The sequence below is a fragment of the Vicia villosa genome, unplaced genomic scaffold (genome assembly GCF_029867415.1).
Source record: "Vicia villosa cultivar HV-30 ecotype Madison, WI unplaced genomic scaffold, Vvil1.0 ctg.002103F_1_1, whole genome shotgun sequence".
NCBI lineage: Eukaryota > Viridiplantae > Streptophyta > Magnoliopsida > Fabales > Fabaceae > Vicia > Vicia villosa.
In genome coordinates this window covers 306098-320429 of record NW_026705840.1, presented here as the reverse complement: position 1 = coordinate 320429, position 14332 = coordinate 306098, and the positions used below count along the sequence as shown (strand labels likewise).

The 14332-nt window shown below is 36.4% G+C and overlaps 1 protein-coding gene and 1 long non-coding RNA gene across 4 annotated transcripts; both read right to left on the bottom strand.

Annotated features, from left to right (window-relative positions):
* Positions 1 to 1446: 1446 nt before the first annotated feature.
* LOC131637873 (protein MAIN-LIKE 2-like) lies at positions 1447 to 2543 on the bottom strand. Its single transcript, XM_058908441.1, has 3 exons — positions 2459 to 2543; positions 1665 to 2380; positions 1447 to 1570 (listed from the first exon to the last, which is right to left on the bottom strand). Exons 1-3 carry the CDS (start codon positions 2522 to 2524, stop codon positions 1447 to 1449), a joined length of 906 nt encoding a protein of 301 aa, XP_058764424.1. The 5' UTR covers positions 2525 to 2543.
* Positions 2544 to 9758: 7215 nt separating this feature from the next.
* Positions 9759 to 13964, bottom strand: LOC131637874 (uncharacterized). 3 transcript variants are annotated; one of them, XR_009294511.1, is made up of 4 exons: positions 12777 to 13964; positions 12589 to 12689; positions 10510 to 10901; positions 9759 to 10111 (listed from the first exon to the last, which is right to left on the bottom strand). It is a non-coding gene; the product is annotated as an uncharacterized LOC131637874 (long non-coding RNA). The 3 variants fall into 3 exon arrangements; XR_009294512.1 differs by having other exon boundaries at positions 9759 to 10901; positions 12777 to 13048; positions 13627 to 13964; XR_009294510.1 differs by having other exon boundaries at positions 9759 to 10901.
* Between the last annotated feature and the right edge of the window lie 368 nt (positions 13965 to 14332).

Below are 14332 nucleotides of genomic sequence, written 5' to 3'. Positions count from 1 at the left end.
AATAATGAAACACCACATGTCATTCATTCCAAACATTACAAATACAAGAAATGCAGAAACAACATTAGAAATACGGTCATACAGTTCAAACATTACAAATACGGTACACAAAAGATAAATAATAAAACATGGATATTATGCTATTCACGACCCCTCCGACCATGACCCCTCCGACCCGGCGCCGGACCATGACCCCTCTCACCGCCAGTTCCGCAATCTGGAACTACTCGAATCCGGTTGGAAGGATCTCGACGACCGACTTCTCCACGACCCCCCCTATTCCTTGGTTGTTCTTGTTGTGTCTGGGTAGGCGGTCCTCGGATTAGCCCCTCCATGCGCTCATTGGACATGTATTCTTGTATGTTGCTGTCAAATAGTCGGGTCCCCATGCCCTCAAAGATTTGTCTTGGCGGTGGAGTTGCGTCACATGGTCGGTAAAATCCAGCGCTTGATTGACCTTGAAAAAATGGCATTGTTTGCTGGGGTGTGGTGTACCCATATTGTTGGTATTGTGGAAATTCGTACTGTGACGATTGAGTGGTCATTTGCTCGTTTGGGTCGTAATTGTCATCTAGACCCATGTCGGGGCTGGGTTGCCTATTGTAGCTGGAGGGGCCGGCGTCGCCGTGTTGTTGGGTGAAGGCCCATGATTGTTGCTGGATGGGTTGCCTAGTGGAGGAGGAGGGGCCGGCGTCGTAGTGTTGTTGGGTGAAGCCCCACGATTGTTGTTGGACGGGTAGCCTAGTGGAGGGGTCGGCGTCACGGAGTTGTTGGGTGAAGCCCCATGATTGTTGTTGGAAGGGTTGACTTTGGTAGGGCGTTGTTGGTGTTGTTTGAAATTCCTCATGGTCAGGTTGTTCGGATGTTTGGCGTTGTCGGCGTTGTTGGCGTTGTTGTCGTTGTTGGGGTGGTTGTTGGGGTGGTTGTTGTGCGTATTGTTGGGGTGGTTGTTGTGCGTATTGTTGGGGTGGTTGTTGTGCGTGTTGTTGTTGGCGGGGGTCGTGTAGGTAGTAGGGGTCTGACACATACATATCGGGGGTTGTGACTGTTCTATACCAAGCAAGTTATGTCGCGGTTGGAAACATGGGGAGTTGGGCAACAGGGAATTGTAACAGACGGCTGCGACGCTGCCTCCACATCTCACAAAATTCAGGTGCGAATGTACGATAATCTGCGTGGTCCCATTGATTGTTAACTCTTTTAATATGCCAGCGACCCAAATCAGTGGGGGGATCCGGGATCGGTTGATGCATGCCAAACTGCAGTCTCACACGGTCAGATTGGTGCATCTCAATGATGTTGAACCTTATTATCGGTACTACTGCAGTCCAAACTTCCCGGTCACTCTCGTTTGGCTCATGGTCTAGCAACAAGTATGGTCTCCAATTAAACTGCGTGGGAGAAAAAATAACATATTATTAAAAAGCATGATGAATTGTAATACATCTATATGATCATATAAAAGTTTAGGGATAATACATCTTCAGCTCGGAGGTGATCAATTAGGTCCCGATATAAAACAACACTCCCCCTCGGATTCTTACTGTAATCCAATTTAGGACCACAGAACCTAAAAAATAAAGAGCAAAAATGTTATTTCAGATTTTTATGAAAAAGATAGTTAGCATTCAAGGAATAGCGTTGAAAAAGAGAAAAAGACGTACCTTGTTGCATAAGGGAACGTGTAGTTGTTCCTGCCTACCGGGGACAGCGTCGGCATTCTCCACCAACCCCATACTTGTAGGAGGAACGCACATCCATAGAAGGTGCACTTCTCGGCAACCGCGTTCTTACAAAGAGACTGGTATAACATCGCCAAAACGGCGGACCCCCAACTATATTTCCTAATCTTGCTAATACTGTCAAATTTACTTAAATAGAAAAAGTTGACAGTGTTACCTGTCGACTCCGGGAATAAAAGTTTACCAAACATCAACATTATATAAACCTTAGTCATTAACCAAACATGCTCCTCAGTAAAGTTGTCCATCAAGACGAGTTCATCATAGTAATCTCTAAGGGAGACCAGACTGATACCCTGGCCTCTTGAACCTTGAGTAGGCACAACTAGATCTCTTCCCAACACTCTCTCACACATTGAATTAGCATGTTGAACAGATCCATTAACAGCCTTGCCATCAATGGGCAGACCAAGTAACATATAAACATCCTCTAGAGTAATAGTACACTCACCTATTGGAAGATGAAACGTGTGGGTTTCAGGCCTCCATCGCTCTTGTAAGGCAAGGATGAATTTTCTGTCTATGGTGTTGTTGTTAACTTTTATGATATGTCCGAAGCCACATGCTTGGAGATTCGGAATAATCCTCTCGTCGGGTTCAACGTAAGCGTGAGAACGTGTACGGAATCGGTCAACAGCCTAAGAACCACAAATAAATCGATTAAACTGGATATCATATACGCATAGATGTTTAGAAATAAATAAGTATAAACTTACAAAGGTCGCCAAATTCGCTCTAGTTCCTCTGTGTGTTTCACCCATGGTAAGAAGTTGTTGAGCCATTTTCAAGAACTCTTTAAGTTTTCTGCGGAATTGAAAATGCAAAGTGGTTTTTTGAAGAAGAAGAATATATGTTGGTGAAAAGAAAACAAGTATATGAGAGTATTTATAGAGGGTTGGTGGTTGTTGATGTTAAGTGCATGAGGGCCAAGTGGTGAGCATGCATGTGATACAGATATCAAAGTGATAAAGATGGGTTCACATGCATTCTGTGTTGAAATGACCATGCATTCCCGTGTTTTGTGCTGACTTTGTCTAGGCATGCATGCATTAATTGTTTCTGGCAGAATAGACTAGGCCTGCATCCCGTGTTCGGTGTTGAATTGTCTAGGCATGCATGCATACAGTATTCCGATGCAGGTAGATCACATGCTGGCGGATCAGATTAGGGTTTTGGCAGTGGGGACCACTAGACAAAATTAGGGCAAAAAAAAAACAAAAAAAAAGAAAATACACTAATGCGCCACCCCAGGTGGCGCCATGCTGGAAAAATTTTGTCTAATGCGCCACCCCAGGTGGCGCCTACATGCTACTGTTATTTTTTTTTTTGAAAATTTAGGGTTAGGGTTTGGTTAGGGTTTTCTATGTTTTTTTTTTGAAAATTAAGGGTTAGGGTTTGGTTAGGGTTTGGTTAGGGTTTTCTGTGTCACCGAAAATAATTAGCATACAGTCTTCGCATGTGATTGTACAGTGTACACTGTTCAGTATGGTTGTGTCTGGTCAAGTCGACTGTAGTTCACCAGTGGCAAGCACACCTCAAATCAACTCAGGCATTCATTTTCCGTCAACTTTATTCGCATGTGATTGTACAGTATGGTTGTGTCTGGTCAAGTCGACTGTGCAACAGTTCAGCAGTGTCATGCACACCTCAAATCAATTGTGAAACAGTCTGGTGTGCAGCAGTGGCATTTATTCATCAAATCAACTCAGTACGCATGTGATTGTATAGTATTCGCCTTCATAATTGTCATCACTCAATGTTCGTCTACATAAAGGAAACCTATAACGTGTAAACTAACACAACACATTACACATCTGATTACATATTTGAAATAAAACTCTCTACCCACTCAACAATGGCCCCTCCGCAATACATTATCAACGCTCATATTTTTGGCGAGACCTATGACAACGAAGAAGTTGGTTTTCTGTTTAGAAACACTGAGGTTAAACGATTTTGTTTAAGCAGAAAAGCAAATTTCAGTTACTTCAAAGGGAGATTAGAGACGAAGCTTGCAATGGGTGGTGTATCCCAGATTTTTTACCAATATCGATTTCTTCGTGGAGACAACCCGGTCAAGTTTATCCAAGTTAAGATCAAAGACGATGAAGACATGCAGAATATGTTTGCCAATCATGAGTATTCTGGTTACGAATGCATAGAACTGTATGTTACTCTACCAGAAGTTCAAACCACACAAATGGTTGAGTCACAAGTCATTGATGCACTTGGAGACGAGCAAGCAGAGGTCGACGTTGTAGATGAAGAAGAAGAAGCACCGGAAATAGAAGTTGATAACCTGGTAAACGAGGAAAGTGAAGATGAACCGGAAGTTGTTGTACCACGAGATCAAGTGCATATGCCTCCAGTGCACATGAGGAACCTGAATTTTGATGGGGATGACGAACCATCGACTGATATTTTCTATGATCCATACACCCAAACAGATCAACGGTTAAAAGTAGGAGACAGATTTCGTTCTAAGGAGGCATGTATCATGGCCATGGGTTGACAGTCTTGCTAGAGAGAAATGGACCAGATCATACGACAACGGGAAGCGATGGGGGCACATGACTACGAATCTTGTGGAGTCTATGAACGGGGTGTTTAAGGGCATCAGACACCTTCCGATTACTGCCTTGGTGGAAGCAACATACTATAGGATGGCTTCTCTTTTCGCAAGAAGAGGTGAGCGTTGGAATGCAGTTATAGAATCCGGACAATTATGGAGTGAAACATGCGTCAAATTCATGAAAGAGCAATCTGCCAAAGCCAACAGCCACATTGTGACATCTTTCGATCGATTCAACCGGACCTTCAGTGTTAAGGAAACGATTGACCATAACGAGGGCCTTCCGAGACAACAATACAGGGTTCTTATAGATGAAGGGTGGTGCGATTGTGGAAAGTTTCAAGCCTTTCGGATGCCATGCTCTCATGTAATTGCAGCATGTTCGTATGCGCATCAAGATCCGTTAGCACTTTTATCTCCCATTTACAAGGCAGATACCTTGCTCGGGGTGTACAACAACTCATTTCAAGTGATGGCAAAGGAGGATTATTGGCCTACGTATGAAGGGGACGTGGTTTGGCATAATGATAACATGCGGAGAAAGAAAAGAGGCCGCCCGAACAGCACCCGGATCACAACCGAGATGGTTCATGAGAAAATGGTACGAAAGTGTAGCATATGTCGTGAAGTCGGGCACAATAGAAATACCTGTCCTAACCGTGGATCAAATTCCACCAACAATTAGTTGTATGTCATCTGTATTTTTATTGACAATGTTTTTGTATTTGTATTAGTATTCGTAAATGTATTTGTATTTGTATTTCTATTTGTTATGTATTTGTATTATCCTTTATTAAATCAACTAGTTATGTCTTTGTCTCGTAGTGAAATTGTCTTCATGGCCCATACTGCCACTCTTTATTTTGGACAGTCAGTCAAATACGCATGCTTTCGTCTAGTCCCATCAAGTCAGTCATTGATCAGTGTGTCTGCATTTATCATACATGTTAGGCGTGCTTGTAAACAGTACGCAACATCATTAATTTTTTCTACCCACTACTATTATAAATTAGGGACTCCTATGGTTGAGTTTACACACAGATACACAAACTCCAAATACCAAACAATCACACAAACACAACCATGCCTCGCCGGACAACCACTAGGCCAGATGGATGTCACCGGACAACAGAGTTGCCGCCCCGGAGATCAACATGGCGTGCCGAACCTGAGCCGGAGTATCGCAGAAGGAACGGACATGTCATATTCTCCTCCGTCAAACCTCCCATGCCGGTTATATTTTGGAATATCTCTTCCGTCGAGCAACTCAAGAGGACTCTCCTGAGATTTTTAGAGGGGGAGTACGAGGCCGGCGAACAGATAAGAAGCATCAAGAGGCTTAAAACAAGGGCCGATCCTGTGACTGGAGCAACGATAAGTTTCTGGCATAAGGTGGAATACGACATTGATGCCATTCAAATGATGCATGGACCTAATGAAATTGTTTTAACCGTGGTGATTTCTTAGATGTTTTACTTTATCTTTTCTGTTGGTTATTTTCTATGTATCATTTGAATGATCAATGAACTACTCTTTTCCGTGGACACTCGACTTAGCCGATTCACTGAACTTAGCCGATTCACTGAACTTATATATTTATGTTGAAAACCATTTTATTAATAAATAAAAAAAAATTAAAAAAAAATAGTATATAAACAACAAAAAAAAAACAAAAAAAAACAAAAAAAAAAAAGCAAATGAGAGTAGGCGCCACCCTAGGTGGCTAAAAAGGCCAAAATACTCATTGAAGCCACCCTGGGTGGCGCATGAGTTAAGGGAATTTGGCCTATGGCGCCACATGAGGTGGCTCCTATGTGGAGACCACCTCTGAAACCTGGTCATATGCGTAATTTTGCCGAAAACATGGTTTTTGGTGTAAATTATTTATTAAACTTGGTTATTTGGATTTTTTTTCAAATATTTAAATCTATTAAGCTTTTTTTGAAAAGAATAATAAAATCTATTAGACTTTTTTTTAGCAAAAAAAAAGGTTTTTATGTTACAAAACAAATATTTTATATTATTTTTTAACTTAAAAAAATAATTTTAAAAAATTACAAAATAATTCGCAGCAAAATCCGCAGAAAGTTTTCCTGCGGAATTACCTGCAGATTTTGTAATATAGTTTGATTTTATTAAAACAGATTTCCGCAGCAAAATCCGCAGGAAATGTACCTGCGAATTTACCTGCGCATTTTGTATTGTAGCGACATGTTTTTATAGAATTATATATTCCGCAGCAAAATTCGCAGGTATACCTGCGGAATTTTCTACCAATTCTTGTTCCGCAGGAAAGTTTATTTTATTTAATAAATTCCCAGGAAAATCCGCAGGTAAAGCTGCGGAAACTTTTTCGCAGGAAATTCCGCAGGTAAATCGTGTATTTCTAGTAGTGCAAGTGATGACATCAAAATACATGTGCAATCCAAGATGTCTGAGCAAAGTATTATTGTTAAATGAGAAATGATCCATACTTGCATTGAATTCGCTTCCGATCTTATCGTTGGTGGGTTTTGCTCGAGCTCTCGTCACCATTAAACTGGCCAAGTATGCAGCACAAGATTTGCCATGAATCTGCATATAAACATTGCATCATGATCAGCCCAATAGAAGGATAAGTTCTAAGCTAGGAGTAGCAGAAACTTGTTGCAACAATCTACCAAAATATGAGTATGACACAAAATGCAAGCAACATGTTCAAAAACGTCGTATCAGTTTAATGTTAATTGCAGAAATAAAGAAGATGCATCATTAAAATTCAAACAATGCCACGATACACAATTAAAAACTCCTGGAAATTTGGAGATTTTTTCCAACTCATCAATTCAAAAATCCCTGAGAAATAGGAGATTTTTTTTTTTGAATTGGCTCTTAGAGGATGCTTCTGATTCTCTTACGACACCTTCTTTAATGGTGGAAAATGCCTAGTTGAACTTAAAGCGGCAGCACGAGCACGAGTAAATCGACCTAGAACCTCTCTAGCTTTCAAAATGTCACTCTTCCTCATCTCTACAAGATCCAAAAGAACTCCAAATACTAAATCTCGGTTGGTGAATTCTACAACAAATGATAACAAATACTAAACTAGTGTACATAAGAAATAAGCAAATATTGCCAAATGATAACTTGTTGAATTCTTAGAAGTTAAACAACAATATGTAACATATTTTGTGCATATCTCATCATTACCTAATAACTTAGCGTACATATTTAACATAATAAAAATCCTAAACGAAAATAAAAAACTCTCATAAAATCAACATTTTTCCCAAACCCTAAACCGGATTCACATATCCTGAGATGAAAGGAAAAACATAATTTTATAGTCAAAATAAAAATGTGCAAACCTAAACGAAAACGAAAAAGAAAGCCTAAACGAAAACAAAAACAAAAAAATGCTGAAAATTTGGATCTGGAAGAAGGGAAAATAGGTCTTGTTGGAGCGAGAGGGATACTGTACAAAAAAATATGAGAGGAAAAATGAGCTTATGAATTGCAATGATTTGAAACTGTTTATGTTACCTTAGTAAGTCGGAGATAGATGAAAAGAAACTGATGGTTTTTTACACAGTCTTGAAAATGTGAGGAGGTAGATGAGAGAAGATGTAATGAATCTGAAGAGAGAAGAAGAAGACAAGGGTTTGAATTTGAAAATCCTAGCCGCAAAGGAGAGAGAAAGAGAAGAGAATGTGTGTTGAAGTGAGAGATAAGTGATTATAGCTGCCACTTAAATTTGAATTTTTTTGAAAAAGGAAAGATAGAGGGAAACCATTGTAAATGGGTTATAGTTGCTACTTGGCAAAAAATTTAGTTTTCATTGGAAAATGAAAGGTGTATTTAGTCAATTACATAAAAGGACATCAATTAGTGTAAATGAAATTTGAGTTAAAGGGTAATATAGGGTATTTAGTAGCATGTTTGATGATTAGATAAGTAGTTGATTGGGTTGTCGCCCACAAAATAGTGTTCACGTCATAGGTAACGTCGACTTAAAATGATGCTACTTTGTGCCACGTGTTTACTTATGATTGGATAACCTAAATAAAATGTTTTCCCTGTCAGACTTTAGCGTCTGTTTTCTGCGACGCTATATATTGCCACGTCATTCTTAGGAGTCCTCACGCCGATACTAGATTTTTATTTGTTTTAATCAGCGAGGGTTATGACCGACGCTACCCGTTTTTTAGATCATACCAAAAAGTTTCTTTTTTAAAATCTATTTTTTGGTTGTACCTGAAACCTACTTTTTTTTAATCTGTTTAACCTAAAACCTTCTTTTAGATGTAGAAATGTATATAAACAAATTGGTATAAAATTGTATACAAAGCTTATTTAATCCAAATTGATAGAAACCAATCAAAACATGTACAAATCATGTTTAATCCAAACTAGTATAAACCATTCAAAACATGTATATAAATCCTGATCAATCCAAACTAGTATAAACCATTCAAAACAGGTATACAAAGCCTATTTAATTCAAACTGGTACAAAGTAAAGTGGTATAATTCAAAGCTTGTTTGATTCAAAATGAAACTATTACAAATTGGTACCATTCAAATTAATGCCATTGAATCCAAATTGATACAAAATTAAACTTGTTTAATTCAAAATGAGAAACATTGAGAATCTAACAACACTATTGCAGCAAAAGCAGAGATAAAAGATCATCACGATTTTGATTTTGTGTAACACCAACTCTACTGATTAATATTATCATATTCCTCATCCTTCAGCAACATTTAAAAAACAATGTAAAAGTTATTATAAGCTGCTCGATTCACAAAGAAACGTATTCAAAAGAAGATTTTGTATTTCTTTTAAACTAATATAACAATCACATGATATATCTCTATTATTATATTTGTGCTTTAAACTTAGAATATTAGTAAATCATCACTCATTAATTATATATAGCACGTAAATCATCACTCATTAAATAAGTAACACTTAAAAATGAACGCATAGAGCCATTAACATTAGGCTTGAATCTAGCCTAATAGGTTTCCACAATAATACAAATCAATATTCGAATTCCTATTAAAATTCTAGTGAGGGAACATATGAAAAAACATATAAAAAAATGTTATTAGTTTATTTTGAGTCCATAGAAAAAACTGCTTGTATCAAGTTTTGACTCCGGTATAAAGTAAAAGGTGTCCATACCGATACTGTTATTCGCCGTTTGTGATGAAGACCAAATTGTCGCAACATCTATACCGACCGAAATCCCGAAAGAATTTTCAAGATTGTGACCATTATATAAAACCTTGATTCAGGCCATATTACTATAGTATTTTGATATTTTCTTAAGTTCTAACTCTAGTGGCAGAGTATGTGTCCTAATCCAGACTTCTAAAAATAATGAAGTATGCATTAGTTTCACTACAATTGAAATATCACAGTTTCACATAGCTGAGCTTGTTCATTCAAATTAGCTACAGTTTCAATTAATTTTTTTTATTAAATTGAAGTTAGAAGAAAGTAATCATGTCAACAATTGTAAAGCACACATAATGCAGCTATGTGGATTGACCAATTACATCTGCAAGTAGTTAAATTCCTCTACCCACGTGGAAACCTAACCAATAGGGGTAGTAGACCATCAACAATTAGATTGTGTTGTGAATCAATGATACCGTGGATCATGCCATCCCTGGTTTAGGCATATGAAGACACCTCGAAAATCTGCCTGCTGGCATCATCAACCAGGAAGCTTAATTTAATACAAAACCTAGCTATCCCTGCATTTCTGTGCATTACTACCAACCAATATTTAAGACTATGGGGCCACAACCTGTAAACAGAAAGGAAATTCCTTATAGACAGATAGAGCCACGCCTAGAGATTCCATTCTAACCATGTTGGGGGCAAGTTCTCAAATTAATGGCCTTAAAGATCAGCGTGAGAAGCCCGAGGTGTTCATACATCCGGGACCAATAAATGAATCCCACACCATTCAATATTCTACTACTAGATTGATTGATTACATGGGGCTCCTTATTAGAGTAAATAAAGACGAATATGATTGTCACATGTTAAAATGGTAGTGGAGTTAATAGGAATGCATTCCATTCAAATCAACAACAACATCAGACACTTATTTCAACCATAAATCTTAACATAGATAAATCTAACCAAGCTAAGGATATATGTGTTGGAGCAGTACACAAGTCAAAGGAGTAGTAAAAGTACCAAAAAGTTATAATCAGGATGATCACTGGAATGAGCACTAGAAGGACCCGTCAGACGAGACTGAAACATATCAACCACTTGTTGCCGAAATGATTCAAATTGCTTTTCCAAGTCAGTTGTACGCGCATTAGCTCGTGCAGCCTCTTCACATGTAGCAGTTTCAGCTCTATGAGCTTCAATGGCTTGGTTATCTGCTTCTCTATTGGGGTTTGTAATTGACACTCGTGTCAAGTAGCTCACTCCATATCTTATGTTGCGCACCAACTGTGCAACTCCATAACACCGCCCCCGTGTTTTACCCCAGCAGCTTCTTTCCGAAATTGTATTTTTGTTGCTCAATCCACATCATCACTAGTTTGTGTTACTTGTGTCAGACTGCTCAAGTATTTTTCCTGTAGAACACAAAATTAATGTGTTAGAGATTAGTGTAAGTAGATAAATTCAATGGCAACTAGATATTGTTTATCGTCCTTATAGTAATCTGCTAAAGTTGTTTATATAAATTGAAACCTTTACACCAAAATATATACTACTGTCTGCTTAATTAAAACCTCAAATTAACAATTCAAATTCAAGTTTATAAGCAAAAGGAAATTTCTCAGCAAGTTACACCTCACAGAATCAGAGGCTAAATATCACATCAATTTCTCGCCAAGTATCACAGAAGCAGAGGCAAAAGAGAAATTTCTCAGTAAGTACTTTGGTAAACATAAAAGAAGAGGAAAAAGGTAATTATTTTTCAAAGAAATTAAGATAAGGAGAACTGTATTTAATATGTTAATTTAATCTATTGGTGTTCCAAAATTGTCGTTTAATTATATCCTTATACTATTTTAGCACAGTTTTAAATTTAAGATAATTTATCAATTCCATTTAACTATATTTTTAACAATATACTAGTATTATAAAAACCAGCTTTTCAATTTCCATAAGTTGACTCTGAACTCTAGTGCATTATTTATCGTTGGTTTTTAATTTATACTACCACTGAAGCATTCACTTAATGCAGGTAGTTGTATAATTGGTCTGTGAAAAAGCATTAATAACCTCTGTCACCTGAAGAAATTGTTTTCAACATTTTACAAAGTGTTAGGTGGTAAATTCGACACCACGTTGTTGTTAAGAGAAATGAAAAGATTTCGAGAAGATTGTAAGCCTTCGACATAATTTGGCATGATTAATGATATCTGTCAAAGTCGCCTTTATAAGGGAAGATGTTAGACTTGGACAGGGAATTACTTTGACGGAGAGGTTAAGTTGGAGCGAAGGTATAACTGCTATTTGTCCTGATCTGTTGTACTTAGAGACACATGGAGCTTCAAGGCAAGAGAGAAGCATGCAGAGCGCAACGTGGCGTGCTCTAATTGAAAGACCGTTAGAAACGGTTACATCGAATTAGTGTATGTATATATATATATATATATATATATATATATATATATATATATATATATATATATATATATATATATATGTATAGGGATCTTAATGTATAGATTCAGGGTGTTCATTTTGTACAAAATCTCAATAATTTACTCAAAGTATCTCTGTGAGAAACGAGCCAACCTAAGAATGTACGTATAAAAACACCATATTTACATTTCTTTTTCAGTTTTATACAGTTTCTTTACATTTCCAGAAATTTACATTCTCGTCATGTACATTCTTGCCATCTATCCTTCAATTGCCTTTACTTTGTCTATTTTACAAGTTTCAATTGCTACTTTAAATAAGTTCTGTATAGATTAAACAAAATTCAAAACAAGAACTTAATTCATGTCGAATTGTTCTTTACTTTTTATGGAGTTATTTTGAACATAAAGCACATGTCATAGGATCAATCTAGTTGATCCTGTGAGTAACCAAAAACTTGTTTTATTTTTGAAAGACTAGCACTTGTTTACCAATTTTCACGATAAACACAAAGTTGGCTAGATTTCACTCGAATCCAATTAGAAGAAAAAAAATATACTAGTACTAGTAAGGGTATTTACATTTTGTAAAATTATTTAATTTTATAAAATTCTTTTTAAAAAATCTTCCATTTATCGGTATTGATACTTTGCTTAAGGAACTTACATGTGTTGTCGCTGCACGATTATCAACCCACTCCCCATTCTTCTTTTACGGGTGGCAATGAATGTCTCATCCGGATGTGCGGGTCGCTTGAGCTTTTTAGCCTATAATTAAAGACAATATATATGGTTACAATGTTTATTAGATATAATTATATTAACACAATGTTATTACAAATAGAATATACATACCAATACCAATTCAAGTGCAACATCATGGTGAGCTTTACAACCTTTTGTTTGGACTGCCCCACCTCTACTTGGTGAACGATTAGTCTTATTTTATTGGGATACAACTTTGAATTCATCTGACTTCCACTTGCCAAGAAGTTTTGTATATTTAACCCAATAGGGTTAATATCACCCGTTACTCAATCTCAATTCTTCAGAGATGGAGACACCATCATTACACCAAATGGATTATTTGAGCTTGCTTTCTTTAGTCTTAAGAATCCAAACAAACGCTACCTCATAATTCAATTCAAAAATATTTCAACTCAAAATTTTCTAACTTGTGCTTATTTAGATCCTACTCTACGAGACTCTCATAATAACGAATTGATCTGACTCTTATCTGGTACCGGCTTCGTGATTACATTTAGTTCATTCATTTTTTATATTATTATCGGTTTAAAAAAAATTACTCAATTCACAATGTCCAAGCTCAATGAGTACCTTCACAAACCAAAGCTTCAATGATTGTTTTAAAATGCTCAAAACTTGATTCATATGTTAAATGCTCATTCATAATGATGAATGAACCTTTTTTTCATAATTCCAATAACTAACTACATACAAAACATGATTGATATGCTAAATGCTCAATCATAGTAGATAAAAGTGAACAAGAATTTACTTTGAAACCTTGAGAAGAATCTAAACGAAACAACAAATTGAAACAACAAATTGAAACAATGAATTGAATAAAACCTTGAGAAGAATCGAATCAAAACAACTGATTGAAACAATAAATCAAAACTGAAATGACTAGTCGAACCAATCGAAACAAAGAATTAAGGGAGAGTAGAAACATAGAGCTTACATGAGAAAGGTGAAAGGTAACAAAGGGTCTGGAGAGCTGATTGGAAGAAACGAAGAACCGAAAAGAAGATTGACGAACTCTGGTCACGTTGTTAAGGCTCCGGTCACATTCAACTGCAATACTATTCACATTCAAACACCTTAAGCGATGAGAAAGTGATGAGAAGCGATTTTGAGAAAGAAATACGATGAACTGAAATTGAGAACCCGAAGCGATTTTGAGATGCGATTTTGAGAATCCGAAAATCGTGCAATCTGGAAACGATTTCTGAAGTGTTTAGTGAAGATGGAACCTGCGTTAAGTGTTTTCATTTTTCAGAAGCGTTGAAATGAAGATGGAAGTTTGGAAACGTTTTCACTATCTGAAAGATCATCAATTTATTTCATTGCCAATTTCATTTAGTGTTAATTATTTTCGTTTTTATTTATAAATTAGATATTCATTCAAATTTTATTTAATTTTATTAACTTTGCTAAAATTTTATTTTATTAGTTTATAATATTGATTTTAATTTATAAATTTGAGTTTAATATAATTTTGATTTTATTTTATAAATTTATAAAATTTATTTCAAACATTTAAATTTTAGTTATAATTTATAGTTTTATTTTATAAATTAATTTTAGTTTATTAAATTATAAAATTGATTTGTTTTAAAATATTTAGTTCAACATAGTATAAGTTTTAAGTTATTAATTTTTAAATT

What these genes read in the sequence shown, in the direction of transcription:
- LOC131637873 (XM_058908441.1), bottom strand. Translation starts at nt 2,524, where the DNA reads ATGGCTCAACAACTTCTTACCATGGGTGAAACACACAGAGGAACTAGA. An exon ending in GAGCGAATTTGGCGACCTTT is followed by an intron (nt 2,381 to 2,458) that starts GTAAGTTTATAC and finishes TGTGGTTCTTAG; the next exon opens with GCTGTTGACCGATTCCGTAC. An exon ending in ACGTTCCCTTATGCAACAAG is followed by an intron (nt 1,571 to 1,664) that starts GTACGTCTTTTT and finishes TTTATTTTTTAG; the next exon opens with GTTCTGTGGTCCTAAATTGG.